We start from the raw sequence: 19270 nt of genomic DNA, 5'->3' as shown, positions 1-19270 counted from the left end.
TGACTGTCATTCATATTCCATTCACCCAGCTCAATGTAACAGTGATAGGTTTAGGCTACTTACTACATGATACTAAAATTTTGCCTATACCCAACATGAGGTTGCTGCAACCTAGCCTATGAATGAAAGTTTACAACGTAAGTACACAGGTCGAAATACATTTCAGTAATCAAGGTGACAGACATTGACACGTTCAATACCACCTTGCACAATCTTGCCTGCATCTAGCTCATCTAGGGTGTAATCATTAGTCCAACAGTTGCAAAGGAGAGTTTCTATTGGACAAATTCAGGCATGTTTATGTTTTTCAACAGAATCAGCGGAATGAATACACCTCTATCACATGCAAACAGTTCACTTTCATAGCAGCCAGATCGTTGTATAATTCCTTCTTGCATCTACGTGCATCTTACCTTTTTCCCTTTGCTTGTGGACTTCAGTGCACAACACATCAGCAGTCAGTGACCAGGCAAAATAACCTTTCCAAGCCAAACCTTCATATCATTACACACAGCCTACATCATTGTCACCATATTAGCTAATGTCAAGTCAACAACATAGATAATAGAACTAACGCGTTAGTAAACCCACTACAATCATGCAGTACAGTTAGCAAGCAGTTTAGCAGTTACGGTGGCAAAAAATTAATCAAATCAAATGCTTACCTTGACTTGGAAGAGTTCCAGTGTTGAATAGCCATAGCCAGCTAGGTAACATAGCATATCTGTTTGAGCCGGGTGTTTGAGTAATCTAAACTAGCTAGGTAGCTGCATTTGCTAGCTAAGTAAGTGAAACAAACCATTTTTTTAAACGAAATATAGCTAGCACTCTCTCTCTCGCGTCTCCTTCATTTTTGAAGAAATTAATTTGTTCAAAATGGTTCAACTATTGTCTCTCTCTCTTTGAGTTAACTACACACCTAATTTTATGCACTGCAGTGCTAGCTAGCTGTAGCTTATGCTTTCAGTACTAGATTCATTTTCTTATCCTTTGATTGGGTGGACAACATATTAGTTCATGCTGCAATAGCTCTGATTGGTTGGAGGATGTTCTCCAGAACTTGCCATAATTACTATGTAAGTCTATGGAAGGGAGTGAGATCCACGAGTCAATGTGCCCAGAGGAAGATGTAAACAAGCTGCTGATGCTACTGTAGACCTTAATTGCAAAACAATGTGTTTTAATCAATTATTTGGTGAAGTGAATATATTTAATATAGTTTTATCTAAAAATAGACACAATTAATGTTTCACTATTTTTATGAAATTCACCAAGGAGGATGGTCCTCGCCTGCCTCCTCTGGGGAACCTCCACTGGTCAATACAAGTTAGAATCACCTTCGGCAGCGATTACAGCTGTGAGTATTGCCACACCTGGATTGTGCAACATTTGCCCATTATTCTTTTCAAAATTCTTAAAGCTCTGTCAAATTGGTTGTTGATCACTGCTTGACAACCATTTTGTGGTTTTTCCATATATTTTAAAGCAGATTTAAGTCAAAATTGTAACTCGGCCACTCAGGAACATTCACTGTCTTCTTGGTAACCAACTCCAGTGTAGATTTGGCCGTGTGTTATTGTTTGGTGAAAAGCAGACTGAACCAGTTTTTCTTACCTTATAGATAATTGTATTTTATGGAGGTACAGAGATGAGGTAGTCACTTAAAAATCATGTTAAACACTATTATTGCACACAGACTGAGTCCATGCAACATATGTGACTTGTTAAGCACAGTTCTACACCTGAGGCTTGCCATAAAAATGGGGTTGAATACTTATTGAATTAACACATTTAAACTTTTCATTTTGTATTAATTTGTAAATAAAAAATACATAATTCCACTTTGACATTATGGGGGTTTTGTGTGTAGGCCAGTGACAAAACATCTCAATTTAATCAATTTTAAAGAGAAGCAATAAAACTCTTACGTTAACTATCGCCTCCTCTTTCTCATACTGTATATTCTAAAAGATATCATATTCTCTGTTCTAGGATGAGCCCTCCAGGGCTGTAGACGCGCCCTAGCTGGAGACATGTTCTAAGGGCAGCAGGAGACCTGCGCTGTGACAACCATGAAAGGGTTAGGAGTCAATCGCAGCCGTCACCTGTCGGACTCCTGTGAGCCATCGGGGGCCCCAAAGAAGCCCCTGTACCCCTTGACCTCTGACGCCCACGGCCCCTTCCTTCTGAGCCCCACCATGAACCACTACGGCACCCTGGACCCCCACCAACTCTACCAGGGCCCCAACCCCCAATCCCTGCCTTCGGAGTGCCTGCTGCCCCTCAACCAGATGTCCAACAGCAGCACATTCCCCCGCCTCCACTTCACCTCCCAACAAGAGCAGGCTGACTACTCCCCGGACTGCTCCCAGGGCTACATGGTCCCTGCCGGGGGTGGGCCTGTGGGCAGGCGGGCGGGCACCCTGTCCACCTCCATGTCCATGGGCCTGGGTCTTAGAGGGGCTCCCATGATCACCAGTGGATCAGTTACCATCTCCTCTGCAGCAGCAGCCAAGATGAACCGGCTGCCATCTAACCTGTTGGACCAGCTGGAGAAGCACCTACCTCTGCAAAGGGATGGCTTCAGTACCCTCCAGTTCCACCGGGGCAGGGTGGCCAAGCAGCGCAGCGAGAGTCCCGGACGCATCCGTCACATCATGCACTCTGTCCAGAAGCTCTTCAACAAGTCCCAGTCACTGGAGGGCTCGGTGGTCAAGGGCAACATGAACAGCACTACAGGGGGAGGTGAGGAGGGGACTAGGCAGACCCGCAGGAGTAAGAGTAAAGACAGGGCTAAGACTGAGACACTGAAGCAGCAACCTAGCAGGCAGAATGCACTGGGGCTCTGGCGCTCAGACAATGCCCTGGACAGTGACACAACCACCAAAGCTGGCACTATCGCCGTGGGCTACCGTAACCCACTTAGCATGATGACACTGGGCAGGGCGGTGTCGGACAGCCAGGCTCCTCCCAGGCACCTCCCACAGGGCTACAACACCATCTCTGCTCACACACTCAAGGCCTCCAAGAGCAGCAGCGACCTCAAGTACCTGGCCTGCCCGCAAGCGCTGGTAGGGACCAGGGGAGGGGAGCTGGTGGGAGGAGGAGGCAGGGAGAGCACCCTTGTGAAGAGAGGCTCCTGGTCCACACTGACCCTCAGCCAGGCCAGGCAGGTGCTCCAGAAGGGCTCAGCCACAGTCAACAGGAAGCTGCTCAAAACCAAGTCGTGTCACCAGGACCTGACCTGTCAGTACCTCCAGGTAGGAGGCCCAGTGAGTATTATTCAGGCACTAGCATCCACTGCACCCCCTAATTCCCCTCACAGCTTTACTGTTCCCTGAAATGAGAAGATTTGTTTTCAAACCTAATTCATTTGAATCAATTTTTAACTACTGCAGCAGTATCTTCACATTTACAGTCTATAATCCCATTATTCAAATACTTTCATTTCAAATACACACACAGTACATTCACATGAAATGACCCATTCAAGGTCTCTCTCATTAAGCTAGTTAAAAGATTGTCTGATTTAGTGGAGTGGAACGTTTGGTGACTCATTGTGGCCCAATGCTGTCTGTAGATTCCCCTGGGGGACTGGAGCGCTACGCTGGGGGGCCGGGGCCAGCCCGGGGGTCTGGAGATCCCCTGCCGGAGGATGCGTAGTGGCAGCTACGTCAAGGCCATGGGGGACGTGGATCAGGACAGCGAGGAGTCGGAGGGAAGCCCCAAACCCTCACCCAAAACAGCTGCCCGCCGCCAGAGCTACTTGAAGGCCACCCATCAGTCCCTGAGCGAGCAGCAGCCTCCACCACCACTGCACAAGTGAGTGAAACAGCCTCAAGAGGAAATATGCATGTAGATCATACTGTAGTTAATACTGTTTAGATATGTCTCAGAAGAGGGGCTTGTTTCTCATTATCAATCTATGTCATGACAGAACAGATAACATGGGATGTCCGAGGGAACGTATTATTTTATAGAGAAGTAGCTACAGACACCCTGCATGGAAACCTGCCTGCTCTAAAAGAGAGTTGAATATAGCAATGCAATTCAATTAAAGTGGCCACCACAAATGGACAGCAGGGGGCAGAATCCTGACACTGATGTGGAACAGTTTCTACAGTATATGCAAGGTAAAACCTGCAGGCTGCAACAGACCCTTGTTCATTAGGAGTACATATCAGCTTAACATGTTCTTAGGGGATGTTCATTTATAGGAAAAGGAAATCACCTACCAGCGACAGGTAACCAAAAGTTTCCATTTGAGGTGAAATGTTTTGTCATGTTCCCCACCACCCAAACCGGCAGGCCTCGCTGCTACGCTCTCATGCTGAAGGATAATGGGGTACTGTGGTCTCCGCTACAGAGTGCATGCTCAATGCAGCATTTGGCCAGGTCAGTGTCTTATGGAGGGGGGCAGCACGGCCCTCCATTCACACATGCCCACCGCTGCTGCCGCTTCTCTCTAACCACCCCAGTGCTTTGTGTCGTGCTCCTTCCCACACCCCATCTATTACCAAGTGCTCCGAGTGGTGTGTTAGTATCCCAGCCACAGCCAATCCAGTCATGTCTCTCATTATACACCACTGATTCCCCATACAAACCCCTTCCACCCTCACCCCGGCACACACATTCCCACTAACAGGTGCCTTCTTGACAGACAAGTCAGAACAGAGGAAACAATTTATCCGTCTCAGCAGATTCCATTAATGATTACAAAGCAAAAAAATAACTCAAATTTCCTCCCTTTTGTTTTGATGTTTACTGATGACTCAATGTTTCCTCTGTGCTGTCATTTTGATACCCAGCTACACCCCAATATCCTCTCATGTCACTGGTATTTAATCTCACAAAATCACAAGAGGTTTGGGGAAGGTTCAAGCATCCACTGAAAATGGATGCTCCAGCACCAGTGGTTCTCATCTACCCAAGACGTCACATTTCCTCCCTACCCTTCATCCAAGTATTTTCCTTACTGTTGAGGGGTAATTCCAGCAGCTAATTCTCCCCCCTTTCCCTGTAGCTGTCTCCCCTCCCTGAGAGAGCTCTCCACCAATCGGAGCCTGGACAACCTGGACTGCTTGGTGAGCCCAGGAGAGCCCCCGATGGCCATGCGGCACTGGAATGATGGCAAAGACTTCCACCAGAGCTACTCTACCCTGGGCAGGGGCATGATGAGCAGTGGGCAGGTATGTAAGTCCACTCTCTCTATTACTCAGGACACTCTTCATCAGGGTCTAAAACAGGCCTATCAGTTTGTGTGGGAATAATACCCCCATACAACAAATACAACAGAAGTGTGACAGATGTAGGTACTACTGAATAAAATGAATTATTCATAAGGAATGCCCTCAGTCAGTGCAAAGACCTTCAGTGTGGACAAGCCTCAAGCCTGAAACAACAACCAGAAATTAATAGGATGTTGACAGCATGGTCAGCTTGCGTGCTAAAAATATAGACTGTAAAGATGGTTTCAAGATGGTAATAATCATTCCAAAACCATGGCTAAAAGTATTGCAAGATTCTAATGGATCAAATAACAGATAAGCAGCAACCAAGGAAAAAGCTCTTATTTGTAAATATCATGAAATGGTGTGAAGTTTCATCATTTGATTTGAATGAAGTTTTAAAATGTATTTTGAATACTGAGCATCCCAGTTACATCTCCTTTCTTTCTTGGGGGATACAATGATGACCATGAGCTAACTCTGGCACCAGCATCCTCCTCACACTGCAATGAAAAGCAGGACGAACAAGCAGAGACTCCACCTGCTACCAACATCATTAAAACCTTGAACATCACAGCAGCCTGGTATAGAAGACTGGGTGTAATAGGCTATCATTGTTCCTCCTCCTCTACTCTGGCACTGTTTGAACAGTGAAACGAGCCCTTATCGCAGGGTGGACAGGTGAAGTTGACTCAGCTGGCCGGTCTCTCTACAATACCTACTTCCTGTCCATCCTATACAGTTGTATTATGATATATTTCTGCTGGTGAATCTGCTGTTGTGGAAAAGTGTCATGTTGTCAACACCAGAGCCTGTAAATGTGCTACACCAATAAACAAGTCCTGTAGATCAATAGAGTCGCTGAGCTGAGCAAAATCAGACACCACCACAACCACTACGACTATGATGTGGAGAGAGTGGACAGCTTGTAGTGGGAGGCTGTTGATGCCTCAGTCACAGTGATTGCATTAGCTCCAGGGATGAGGAAAGGGAAATATGACACCACTGGCTTGTCATCACTGATTAAACATTCTATGTGGTATGTCACAGATAGAATCTGTGTACAAACTGTATTGTATCAGTGAACACAAAGCTCAAACAGAATATTGATATGAGATATCTTCAACATGGTTATTGAAGTAGCTTACTTTTAATCAATCCGTTTCATTAAGTACAATTTGAACTGTGCATGATAACTCCTGTACCTATTTTCCTCAGTGCATGAGATTCTTTGGTAAATCTAACAGTCCTTTTGATTGGGCTCTTGTGAGCTGAGGGAAACAGGATCCTTCCCACACTCTCACCATACACCACTACCTTACTCCAGAAGCATGCCCTGCCACCCGAGACTTGCACTGCTTTCGCCTCACAGGCAGTGGCGGGCTAGCTGTCACCTAAGTCCCCGCCCCCAACGTGTCAACCTGCACGTGTCCTTTCAGGTGTGTGGGCAGGGCTGCGGGCGCTCGCTGTACTGCGAGGGGGAGTCCCAGGCAGTGGAGGCTCTGAACCTGCCCACACCGACGTGCTTTCGCTCCCGCAGCCACAGCTACCTGCAGGCCATCCAGGCCGGCTGCTCCCAGGATGAGGACACCGCCTCAGTGGACTCTGATTCACCTCCACCCACCACCACCGGCTGCACCTACACCTCCAGTCCCAGTGAGTGTACTGTAATGCTTATAGGATGGATGGGGGGGGGCTGGGCCCTGGGCTCAGGAAAGAGGTGGGCTGGGCCCTGGGCGTAGGAGGGGGATGGGCCCTGGGCTCAATTCATTAATAATTGAGTATCTGCAAGATAAGGACTATTATGTAAGATTCCCACATGCATTGATGTATATTTTCAAATCCAGCAGAAGGGAAATTAATATGAAGGGTGTGAGGGACTGTACTTCTTCCGTTGTAAAGTGTATGTACTCAGTGACGCATGCACTTACACACAAACAGGGTGAGACAGATTCAGTCTCTGGCTGGTGGCACTGAATGGCCTACCAGCACAGTGTGGAAGTAGATGGGGGTGGGGGGAGCAAGACTGAACTGGTGCCAACTAACTCATCCATACCCATTACACAACAGTGAGCAGGGGAGATATGATGTCTGGTGATCATGGTGGGTTTGATGACCTGGGTGTCACACACATATAGTACACACTACACACACACTGGCGCTGCTGCTGTCTTCCATGCATGAGCACAACATTTCACCTCTCTAGCCATCCTTATCAGATGATCACTCCATATCAAACCATTTCAAAGTTTTAGAGGAATTACTTACATGACATGAAGCAATTCATCCATTGCAGCTGTGGATGGTCTCAGATAGGGGTCTGTCGACTGCTGGAGCCTGTGAACATAAGAACAGATCAAAACATGATTTGATCCCTCAAAAACATGAAGCCCAAAGCACGACAATCATGTGTTGAGTATGAATAAAAACACATCAAGGTCTACTTTTCATTGCAATTGTTTCCTCCAAACAATTTCTGTTTACATTCCTGAATCTGATGTATTTCTGTGGCTCAGCTCAGGGCCTTTGATGTCTGTTACCACATCAAGGCCTATGAAAAGGGCGCTCAGACAGAGCTTACAGGGGGTGAAAAGTTTATCGGGGTAGAGTCTGAGCAGCATGGAAATCAATGTGCCATGTGAATGCAGTCTCTTTGCAGCACAACAGCGATGCTTGCCCAGATGAACTTTGCCTCAGGGCAGACTGTAGTGGGCTTAGAGCAGGGACAGTGAAGTCGGTCTAGCTAGGCCTGCTTTGTGCTCTCTTGCTGAATCATCTTGGGTATTTGAAACAGATGGTGAAGCAAGGCCTTTACAAGGGCAGGGCACCCCATAATTGACATGTTAGAGACTATTGCTGTTTCCATTACATTTTTGGGGTACAGACTTAGCTATAGCCCAATATGAAAATGCAAAAGTGTCAATCTGAACATTAGACCATAGTGTATAATTTGACTCATAGTTTTCAGCCAATCGAAGTAACATGTTCCATCAAACATACTGTATCTTGCACTCTTCACACATTTGTCTTTTCTTACAAGCACTGATTTGACTGATTTATTGAGAAGTTTTACTTGCAATGACTGTGTGAAATGTGGTTGTCTTACCTAAATTGAATGCAAGACTGAGGCTGCATTCACACAGCCAGCCCAATTCTGATCTTTTTTCCACTAGTTGGTCTTTTGACCATTCACATCTTTTTCACAGAGACGATTGGTCAAAAGACCAATTAGTGAAAAAAAGATCAGAATTGGTCTACCTGTCTATGGCTGCACAGGCAGACAAATTCTGATATTTTTACACAGGCAGCCAAAATATCTGTTGTGATTATTCATTCAAAAGACCAATTAGTGGGGAAAAGATCAGAGTTGTGCAGCAAATGCAGCCTGACTGCCCTGGATATTGCTGCATTCATAACCAAGTGTGTAGGTGGCAATTATCAGTTGTGAAGTTGTAAATATCAGTTGAATGCATGCATTTATTCACATGCTTTGAACGCATTGAGAAACCCCGATTGGCCAATGGCCAACAATCTGCTTCAACCATAAATTAAAAGTACAGATATTCTGCCTGTAAACAAATTATAGTAATAAAAAAACATATTAATATATAGATTGCTTTTAATAAATAATGTTTTGTTACGTTTAACTGCTTAAAATGCTGTTGTTGAGGTAATTTCCTTAGTAGGTGACATCAGAGGTCAGCATGTGGGAGAAGTCAGAGCTCAGGGATTATAGATGAGTTGAGTTTTCCACTAGTAATTACCAGTTGCAAATACCATTTCCGTAAATAACAAGTGTAGACTAAAAGTGAAATGCTTACTTAGAGTTTTTTTCCCCTAACAAAGCAATGTCAAGGATAAAGATAAAAAATAAACATACAAAAAATAAACATAGAAATAGTGACACAAGGAATAAATACACAAAGAATAACGAATAACAATAAAGAGTAAAAAATAATATGGCTATATACTGGGAGTACTAGTAATTGAGGTAGCTGTCTACATATAGCAGGGCCGGGGTAAAGTGAGTAGGCAACATGATCGATAATAGTCAGTAGCAGCGTTTGTGTGTTTGGCGTCAGTATGCATGTGTGTATGGACGTATTGTGTACGTGTGTTTGGGTGACTGTGAATGTGTGGGTAGAGTCCAGTGTGTGTGCATAGGGACTTTCAAGTCGATTTTTCCCAGTCATATGTGGTAAATATAACATCTTCCCAATTGGTTATGAATGCAGGGCAGTTTTTCATTCACCTGATGATAAGACAAGATGTGAAAATTCGTATTTTTTTTGTTAAAGTATGATTGGGGTCCATGGGAGGGGGTCCATGGGCAAGAAAAGCTTGCCTGTGCGAAAAAATGATAAAAATTTACATTTAGAGGCGGGAACCTACGCTACCAGGGCGGGGAAAAAACGTACCCACAAAAATAGACAGAGATATTATCTAATGGGCGTTTAGAAATCATCTGTCGTATACCAAAACGTTGGAAAAACTTGACGCACTTACTGAACCAATCCTGTTCGTCTACGCTAAGATTGATGACCATCTACATCCAATGGTGTTGTAGTGTGTTCGTCTTAAAAAGTGGACTCCAAGCCCCGTCTTCAAGGGCGTGTCCTATTCGATTCCCTTCTTTAAGGAAAGTACGTTGTGAACAATCAAATGCTACGGTAGCGTATGCCTCTCTCACTATTAAAACAACTATGAATGAATGAACAGAAAATACGGATTTATTGACTCACCTTTATCAAAGTAAGAATCAGTATTTTGTAACGTACTCCTGCATGAACAGAGTTTTGAACCGATTGGTATTAAACGTCGTTAGCTAGTTTTAAGCCTAGCTAGCTAACGTTACCTTGCTGGTTAACGTGGATGAATCGCCCTGATTCTGGTAACCACGTAGCTAGCCAGCTTGCTAGTAATGGTAGCTAGCCAGCTTGCTAGTAATGGTAGCTAGGCAGCTACATCGCACGAGTCGTACAGATGCTTGTTTCATTCCACTGCTAACGTAACTGGCAGTCATTTGTCACGCTAATACTTGAGCTGTTATTATTAACATGTGGCAGTTTGTGGCGAATATTGTCTAGCTAGCAGCAATGCATTTGTATTGTTCTTTAGCTCGTGTAGCTAGCTAATGTTAGCGATGCCTGCGAAAGCAACCGTATTGTTAACCAGCTAGCTGCCAGCACGCCATCGTGATAGAGCGGGTAACTAGCTAACGTAAACTATCAACGCTGACAACCACTGGTTGAATTATCAAATTAGCAAACCAGTTAACTAGATTCCTATTTTGGTGAGTTTGAAGTGAGACTGGTAAAATTCAATGACTAGTTCCATGTCATACATTTTCCCACCATGACATTGACCATATGATCCAGCTAACGTTAGATCCCGTTGCTAGATCATCCAGCCAAGTTAGCTAAAAAGCTTGTTTGACATTCTTGTGTTATTGTGTATTCTGCTTAGTCTTAGTTGCACATTAAAAGGTGTGCGTGTGGTAAGTTAAGTAGTAAGGCTACCTCCTTGCCAAATGCTTTAATAATGCATTCATTTGTTTAGTTTTACTGCTATGATCAAAAAGCAAATGGCTAGCTGACGATTTGTGAACTAAACAGAAATTAAGCAAGTATGGATTGCTGACTATACTTTACTATTTCAAAACATACTGTTATGAATTTATCACTCCGGTCAACTGATGTTCGTAGGAGTTTCTGGCTTAGTCAGTTTAGGGCCAATTAACTATTTCAGTAGCAATCCCCTGTCGCTTGCATTTTTATTGCCTTATAGCCAAAGTCCTTTAATAGTCTGATTAGAGAGTACTGCATATACAATCAATAATTGAGCAGCTTCTGGCACCGTGCTCACTGAAGTGCTTTGCAGTTAGACAGCTGGGCCTTTTCAGAGGGGATTTGATCAGTGCTCTGTACCGGGGACCAGCGTAGAATCCTTGACTCAAAAGTTTTAGCCTGAAAGTTGTTGTAGGGCTGGGATCAGATGGCCATTCATTCATAGGCTTCAGATAACACTAATACACAGACATTGAGTTGCATGCTCTGGCTATACACTCACACGGACTACAGACATACTCATTGGTGAGTCAGTGGGTGGTGTGAGGAGTCACTTTTGTTGCCTGAAATATGGTACATTTCAGATCAACCCATGGGTAGAGTAGTAAAATTACTCATTGGTGGGTTGTGCTAGAGAAATGACTCAAAGTAGCACAATGATGCAATCCCGGCCAGGGAGTCTGCAAGCCTCTCCTATTAGGTTTGTCTGAATCCCTGTCCAATTGAAGTGACCAATCTGTCAGAATTGGGTCACAAGGAGGATTTCCTGCATCCATGGTGTCATAATTCAATCTCAAAGGCTCAGTCTGAGGAAGTGGGACGGTGTGCTGCTTGTGTAGCTGGTCACTACACACACTGCTCTAAAAAGAGGGTCGCCCAATCCTACGTCCCTGTCCAGCTTGTTTGCCGTTTTCTCTCATCAGCCCTTTCCGTCCCCTCTGGGTTTGGGCAACCAGCCTAGTTCTCCAGCAGACAGCCAGTCTGCATGTCCCCCTGTCACTATAATGCCGTTAATCTGGGGCTAATCCAACCTCCGGCCGTGCCTTGTGCAGATTGGGAACACTCTCAGGAGCACCAATTAAAGGTTTCCCAGGCAGCACTAGTCCAACACACAGTGGGGGCATGGATGTTTAGTGTTGCAGACAGGAAGGAATGCAGGAATCAGCTCTGGAGTCACCAGACCACCAAGGTCCCATTCAATGGGTTGCAATGGCAGACATGTTGTAGAATGTTCAGAGAGAACATACATGCTGCTTTTTCTATCTGCAGCGTTTAGAACTGTGTTCCCTCAAGGTTGGGAAAACAACTAAATCAGCACTGTCTCATCTCTCCCAGCTGAGGCTAGTTTGAGTAATTAACACATCTCAATTGGCAGGAGGAGTGCACAAAAATAAGCCCAACAGTAATTAAACCGTCAAAATCCCACAGCAATCTCCAGACACTTGACACCCTAAGAGAGCAGAGAACTAGGGTTGTCCCCGACAATAATTATTGGTTGACTAGTCAGTCGTCCTTAGTTCTTTCGACTAATCTATTGGTATAAATGTTCAATGTGTATTTGCGTCCCACCTCGCCAACAGCCAGTGAAAGTGCAGGGCGCCAAATTTAAAACAAATCTCATAATTCAAATTCCTCAACCATAGAAGTATTTTACACCATTTTAAAGATACACTTCTCGTTAATCCAACCACAGTGTCCGATTTCAAAAAGGCTTTTCGGCGAAAGCAGAACATATCATTACGTTAGGTCAGCAACTAGTGACACAAAGCATTCAGTCAGCCATTTTCCAACCAAAGAGAGGTGTCACAAAAAGCAGAAATATAGATCAATTAATCACTAACCTTTGACGATCTTCATCAGTTGACACTCCCAGGACTCAATGTTACACAATACATGTAGGTTTTGTTCGATCAAGTTCGTATTTACAACCAAAAACCTCAGTTTATATTGGCGCCATGTTCAGAAATGCCTCTAAAACATCCGGAGAAATGGCAGAGAGCCACATCAAATAACAGAAATAACTCATCAACTTTGATGTAAGATACATGTTTTACATAGAATTAAAGATAAACTTGTTCTTAATGCAACCACTGTGTCAGATAGCGTATTCATTACAGAGGAAAAAGAAGGCACGGCGTGACCGCGCAGTAAACAACTGATTGGCCACAGCCAAGTCCACTTGTTGAAACGGCTCTTATTCGATCCCCTTCCACAATAGAGCCTCAAACAACTTTCTAAAGACTGACATCTGCTGGAAGCCTTGGGAAGTGCAATCTGGCCCCATATAGACACAGCATATTGGATAGGCAATCACTTAACCTTGATTCTAGCCATCCGGGATTGTGAATACAGCCTCAAGCTCATTACCATAACGCAACGTTAACTATTCATGAAAATCGCAAATGAAATGAAATAAATATGCTAGCTCTCAAGCTTAGCCTTTTGTTAACAACACTGTCATCTCAGATTTTCAAAATATGCTTTTCAACCATAGCAAAACAAGCATTTGTGTAAGATTATTGATAGCTAGCGTAGCATTCAGCATGCAACATTTTCACAAAAACAAGAAAAGCATTCAAATAAAATCATTTACCTTTGAAGAACTTCAGATGTTTTCAATGAGGAGACTCTCAGATAGCAAATGTTCAGTTTTTCCAAAAAGATGATTTGTTTAGGACAAATCGCTCTGTTTTGTTCATCACGTTTAGCTACGAAAAAAACCTGTATCCAGGAGTGTAATTATCCTCGAGCTCATTAGCATAACACAACGTTAACTATTCATGAAAATCGCAAATTAAATTAAATTAATTTGCTAGCTCTCAAGCTTAGCCTTTTGTTAACAACACTGTCATCTCAGATTTTCAAATTATGCTTCTCAACCATAGCAAAACAAGCATTTGTGTAACAGTATTGATAGCTAGCGCAGCTAGCGTAGCATTTAGCGTTAGCGTCAGCAGGCAACATTTTCACAAAAACCAGAAAAACATTCAAATAAATCATTTACCTTTGAAGAACTTCGGATGTTTTCAATGAGGAGACTCAGTTAGATAGCAAATGTTCAGTTTTTCCTGAAAGATTATTTGTTTAGGAGAAATCGCTCCGTTTGGTGCGTCACATTTGGCTACCAAAAAAACCTGAACATTCAGTCATCAAAACGTCAAACTTTTTTTCAAATTAACTCCATAATATCGACTGAAACACGGTAAACGTTGTTTAGAATCAATCCTCAACACAGTCCTCAACACAGTCCAACAAAGTTCTGAGACGTGCTACTGAAATTCTATAATGTAAGAACAATGGTGCAACATTAATAAAAATGTACTTTCTTCCTCATTGGATAGTGGTCGCTATCCGCAGTTCTGAAACACATCAGTGCAGTGTTGAATTGACGCCTTTCCCTAGACCATGTTGCTATGTGCATAATAGCAAAGTTAATCAGCATAATGGTGTTGAGAACAATGCGGCGGAGGCAGCAGCAGAATGAGATGAAAAAACAGCCCTTGTCTAAGAAAAGTGAGAGGAAACCAACTTAATTAGGTCTCTCATTATATATTATTAATTTACTGTTGTTTACACTGTTCCAAATTGTCCGAAAAATCATAACCCCTCTTTTTTCTTGATCTCATTATCATCATAATAATAAGTAATGTCTTTATCAGTAGTAGGCTTCGAATAGCAGCCTTGTATAACCACCATTGAGCTGTAGGCCCAATTTTAGTTTTAAAATAAAGCGTATCTTGAATAATTAGCGAAAACAATAAAACCATTCCATTTTGGAAATTGCATTCACCAATGAATGTGACTGTTTTTAGTCTTTGCTGTAATAAAGGCTTAATAAAACATTACAACACTCTCTGGTACACTTATTTAGTGTGGTTTACATTATTCCAAACAGTCATATTTTGCTATTGTAATCTAACAGCACCTGTTTGGCAGACATAATGTACATGCAGCGCTTGCTCCTTTACCTTTTTCTCGATCTCCAGTATTTTCTGCAACTAGTCAAATTTATTCCACACATCTGACATCCCCTTTACCTCCTGAGCAACCAGTAAACATTCCCATTTCGAGTTTGCCATGTCCTCTGCATCCATTTAGCTGTTATTGTGTTCAGAGTTTGTTATAGCCAATTTGACGTGATTATGCTATAGGGCAGGCCCTATTGGTCACGTGCATGCGATGCATACGTGTCACGTGAAGAGAGCAAGGGTTGAGGGAATAGGGAATGTTTTTCCTAAACAAATTAGGGATTTCGATAAAACTTTTTGGGTCAGAAATGGCTGTAATTATATTGCAGCTTCAGCAACACGGACAGCGTGATAAACATGTTCTGTGGTGGTCGCTGCCGCAGGGAGGAGAGAGACAACGGGTACAAGTCAGTGTCACTCTGTCATTTTTTTAAACACTGCGCAATAAATCTAAACCAGTCTGGCACAATCAAATCAATTGCAATCCGACTGCCTCTAACCATTTGTGTCTTAATTATTCCATCAAACAGTGTGCTTAACTTCTTGGTGACAGGGGGGCAGTATTGAGTAACTTAGATGAATAAGGTGCCCAGAGTAAATTGCCTACTACTATGTCCCAGATGCTAATATTTGCATATTATTAGTAGTATTGGATAGAAAACACTGAAGTTTCTAAAACAGTTTGAATGATGTCTGTGTGTATTTCATTTAAGTGCTTTCCGAGCAGGAGAAACTCCATGAGCCCCACAGAGAAACAGCCTTTTGCCTACTCTCCTAACACCTTTCCCTTTGATCAGTGCATGATAGACCGCTCCCCATCAGATCAAATTCCAGTTCTGTAATCAACTCATGCCTTGTGTACGAACATACAGTAGCTTGGGCAAGACAGGTTTAGCCTTGAATGCAAAGTAAAGGTGTGATTCGCCGACGCATTCACTACTCATGTCATCAGATATCCAAGTGCTCCGTGTTTTTGGAGGTGAACAGGGTACATGTTTTTCCCTACTAGTATCAGATACTTAGGGCTGGCATTATCTGTGGAACTAGTGGATGAGTAGCAGCTTAGCTGGTTGGCACTGCCCCCACAGGAGCAGAGGTTCAAGGCAGCTTAGTTTATCTACCCCATAATCACCTCTGGGCGGACAGCCCATGATCATGGAGTAGAAGAGGGCAGGGCAAGTGTTGTACAAATCACAGCAGGACTGGACAGAGAGCATTTCTGTCATCAGTAATATGTTGTACTACAGCTTTAGTGAGTGCTTATTTCTGTCATTAGTGTTACTGATGTCATAGGAAAAAAGTAATATTCCATTTGTTTGAGGGTGTAAGCTCTCTGTCAGTCTGGACATTGTACTGTGTGTGGTCCACACTAGCCTCATAGACATGGGTTTCAAGAGGCTTGTGGTACTTAGAACGTGACAACACGGAACACGTTACATTAATTCACCCGTTTAGTCTTGTGGGTCTATGCTGGGCATTTGAGGAATGTGTCTCGTTCTCAGGGAGTAAATGTCCCTTTGTCCTCGGCTGGCGCTGGGCCCAGAGCCGAGGCTGTTGCTGCTATTACAGCAATGTGTGAGACAGCGTTTCTCTCTGTGGCCACTGGATTCCACAGCCCTGTTTGTGTGCATTGGTGACATTTTAATGAGGGATTAAATGGAGCAGGCTGGCGTTTGTTGATGACAGATCTCATGTCTACACTACCCTGTTGATTTAAACAAAGGATATTGAAGGAAGTTTGGTCACACCAACATTAGCCTATATAGGACAGGCGTTTCCCTTTGTAACAGTGAATCGACTGTGAAATAGGCCTAGGCAAACCCATGTAATTACCCTGCCCTTGTTTAATTATTTTTTTTAACCTTTATTTAACTAGGCAAGTCAGTTCAGTACCCCGGCCAAACCCTAATCCGGACAACACTGGGCCAATTGTGTGCCTCCCTATGGCACTCCCAATCACGACTGGTTGTGATACAGCCTGGAATCGAACCTGGGTCTGTAGGGATGCCTCTAGCACTGAGATGCAGTGCCTTAGACCGCTGTACCACTCGGGAGCCCTTGTAGTAGTCAAGTATGTAGGTTATTCCCTACAGCTACCGGTAATAGTGCTACCAACTTTGTTTTCATTCAGCCTGTGACTGTGTGTATGTGTAGTCATGTGTGGGAGTAGACTTGGAGCCCATATGACTTGGTGAATGTGGTAACTGGACTAGAGGTCAACCGATTATGATTTTTCAACACCGATAGCGATTTATTGCAGGACCAAACAAAAGCCGATAACGATTCATCTTCTTTTTTTCTTATACAGTTGGAAGTCGGAAGTTTACATTAACTTGTTTTTCAACCACTCCATACATTACTTGTTAACAAACTGTAGTTTTTACAAGTTGGTTAGGACATAAACTTTGTGCATGACACAAGTCATTTTTCCAAAAATTGTTTACAGATTATTTCACTTAGAATTCACTGTATCACAATTCCAGTGGGTCAGAAGTTTACATACACTAAGTTGACTGTGCTTTTAAACAGCTTGGAAAATTACAGAGAAATGTCATGGCTTTAGAAGATTCTGATAGGCTAATTGACATAATTTGACTCAATTGGAGGTGTACCTGTGGATGTATTTCAATGCCTACCTTCAAACTCAGTGCCTCTTTGCTTAACATCAAAGGAAATCTGACAAGACCTCTGAAAATAAATTGTAGACTTCCACAAGTCTGGTTCATCCAATTTCCAAACGCCTGAAGGTATCACGTTCATCTGTACAAACAATAGTACGCAAGTATAACACCATGGGACCATGCATCTGTCATACCGCTCAGGAAGGAGATGCGTTCTGTCTCATAGAGATGAACATACTTTGGTGCAAAAGTGCAAATTAAACCTCAGAACAACAGCTTAGAACCTTGTGAAGATGTTGCACGAAACAGGTACAAAAGTATCTATATCCACAGTAAAACGAGTCCTATATCAACATAACCTGAAAGGCCGCTCAGCAAGGAAGAAGCCACTGCTCCAAAACCGCCATAATAAGCCAGACTACTGTTTGCAACTGCACATGGGGACAAAGATTGTACTTTTTGGAGAAATGTCCTCTGGTCTCATGAAACAAATATATAACTGTTTGGCCATAATGACCATCGTTATGTTTGGAGGAAAAAGGGGGAGGTTTGCAAGCCGAAGAACACCATCCCAACCGTGAAGCACGGGGGTGACAGCATCATGTTGTGGAGGTGCTTTGCTGCAGGAGGGACTGGTGCATTTCAGAAAATTGCATCATGAGGGAGGAAAATTATGTGGATATATTGAAGCAACATCTCAAGACATCAGTCATGAATTTAAAGCTTGGTTGCAAATGGGTCTTCCAAATGGACAATGACCCCAAGCATACTTCCAAAGTTGTGGCAAAATGGCTTAAGGACAACAAAGTCAAGGTATTGAAGTGGCCATCACAAAGTCCTGACATCAATCCTATAGAAAATGTGGGCAGAACTGAAAAAGCGTGTGTGAGCAAGGAGGCCTACAAACCTGACTCGGGAACACCAGCTCTGTCAGGAGGAATGGGCCAAAATTCACCCAACTTATCGTGGGAAGCTTGTGGAAGGCTACCCGACGCGTTTGACCCAAGTTAAACAATTTTAAGACAATGCTACCAAATACTAATTGAGTGTATGCAAACTTCTGACCCACTAGGAATGTGATGAAAGAAATCAAATCTGAATTAAATAATTCTCTATTATTCTGACATTTCACATTCTTAAAATAAAGTGGTGATCCTAACTGACCTAAGACAGGGAGTTTTTACTCTGATTAAATGTCAGGAATTGTGAAACTAAGTTTAAATGTATTTGGCCAAGGTGTATGTAAACTTCTGACTTCAAATGTATATTTATTTGTAATATTGACAATTAACACTACTGAATGAACAATGAAAACTTATTTTAACTTAATATAATACATAAATCTATTTAGTCTCAAATAAATAATGACATATGCTAAATTTGGTTTAAATAATGCGAAACACAGTGTTGGAGAAAAAAGTTCAAGTGCAATATGTGCCATGTTAAAAAGCTAATGTTTTAATTTCCTTGCTCAGAACATATGAAAGCTGGTGGTTCAATATTCCCAGTTAAAATGTTCTTGTTTGTAGTTATTTTAGGAATTATGACCCGTCTCTATACCATTTCTATTTCATATACCTTTGACTATTGGCTGTTCTAATAGGCACTTTAGTATTGCCAGCCTAATCTCAGGAGTTGATAGGCTTGAAGTCAAAAACAGCATTGTGATCAAGCATTGCTAAGAGCTGCTGGCAAACGCAGGAAAGTACTGTTTGCATGAATGCTTATGAGCCTGCTGCTGCCTACCACCGCTCAGTCTGCTTTATCAAATATCAAATCATAGACTTAATTATAATATAATAAACACAGAAATACGAGCCTTTGGTCGTTAATATGGTCAAATCCGGAAACTAATTTAGAAAATAAAATGTTTATTCTTTCAGTGA

The 19270-nt window shown here is 42.9% G+C and overlaps 1 protein-coding gene across 1 annotated transcript in view; it reads left to right on the top strand.

The window, feature by feature from the left end:
• LOC112221534 (disks large-associated protein 4) overlaps positions 1-19270 on the top strand; it is a 144706-nt gene that overhangs the window by 112513 nt on the left and 12923 nt on the right. Inside the window, exons 2-5 of the mRNA XM_042304366.1 lie at positions 1993-3272; positions 3581-3822; positions 5024-5189; positions 6668-6884. Of these exons, the coding sequence (XP_042160300.1) occupies positions 2073-3272; positions 3581-3822; positions 5024-5189; positions 6668-6884 (1825 nt within the window). The 5' untranslated portion in view covers positions 1993-2072. The remainder of the gene's footprint in view (positions 1-1992; positions 3273-3580; positions 3823-5023; positions 5190-6667; positions 6885-19270) is intronic.

The sequence above is a fragment of the Oncorhynchus tshawytscha genome, linkage group LG22, assembly GCF_018296145.1.
Source record: "Oncorhynchus tshawytscha isolate Ot180627B linkage group LG22, Otsh_v2.0, whole genome shotgun sequence".
Lineage (NCBI taxonomy): Eukaryota > Metazoa > Chordata > Actinopteri > Salmoniformes > Salmonidae > Oncorhynchus > Oncorhynchus tshawytscha.
Note: the sequence above shows the minus strand (reverse complement) of the source record. Positions and strands in the feature narration are given on the sequence as shown.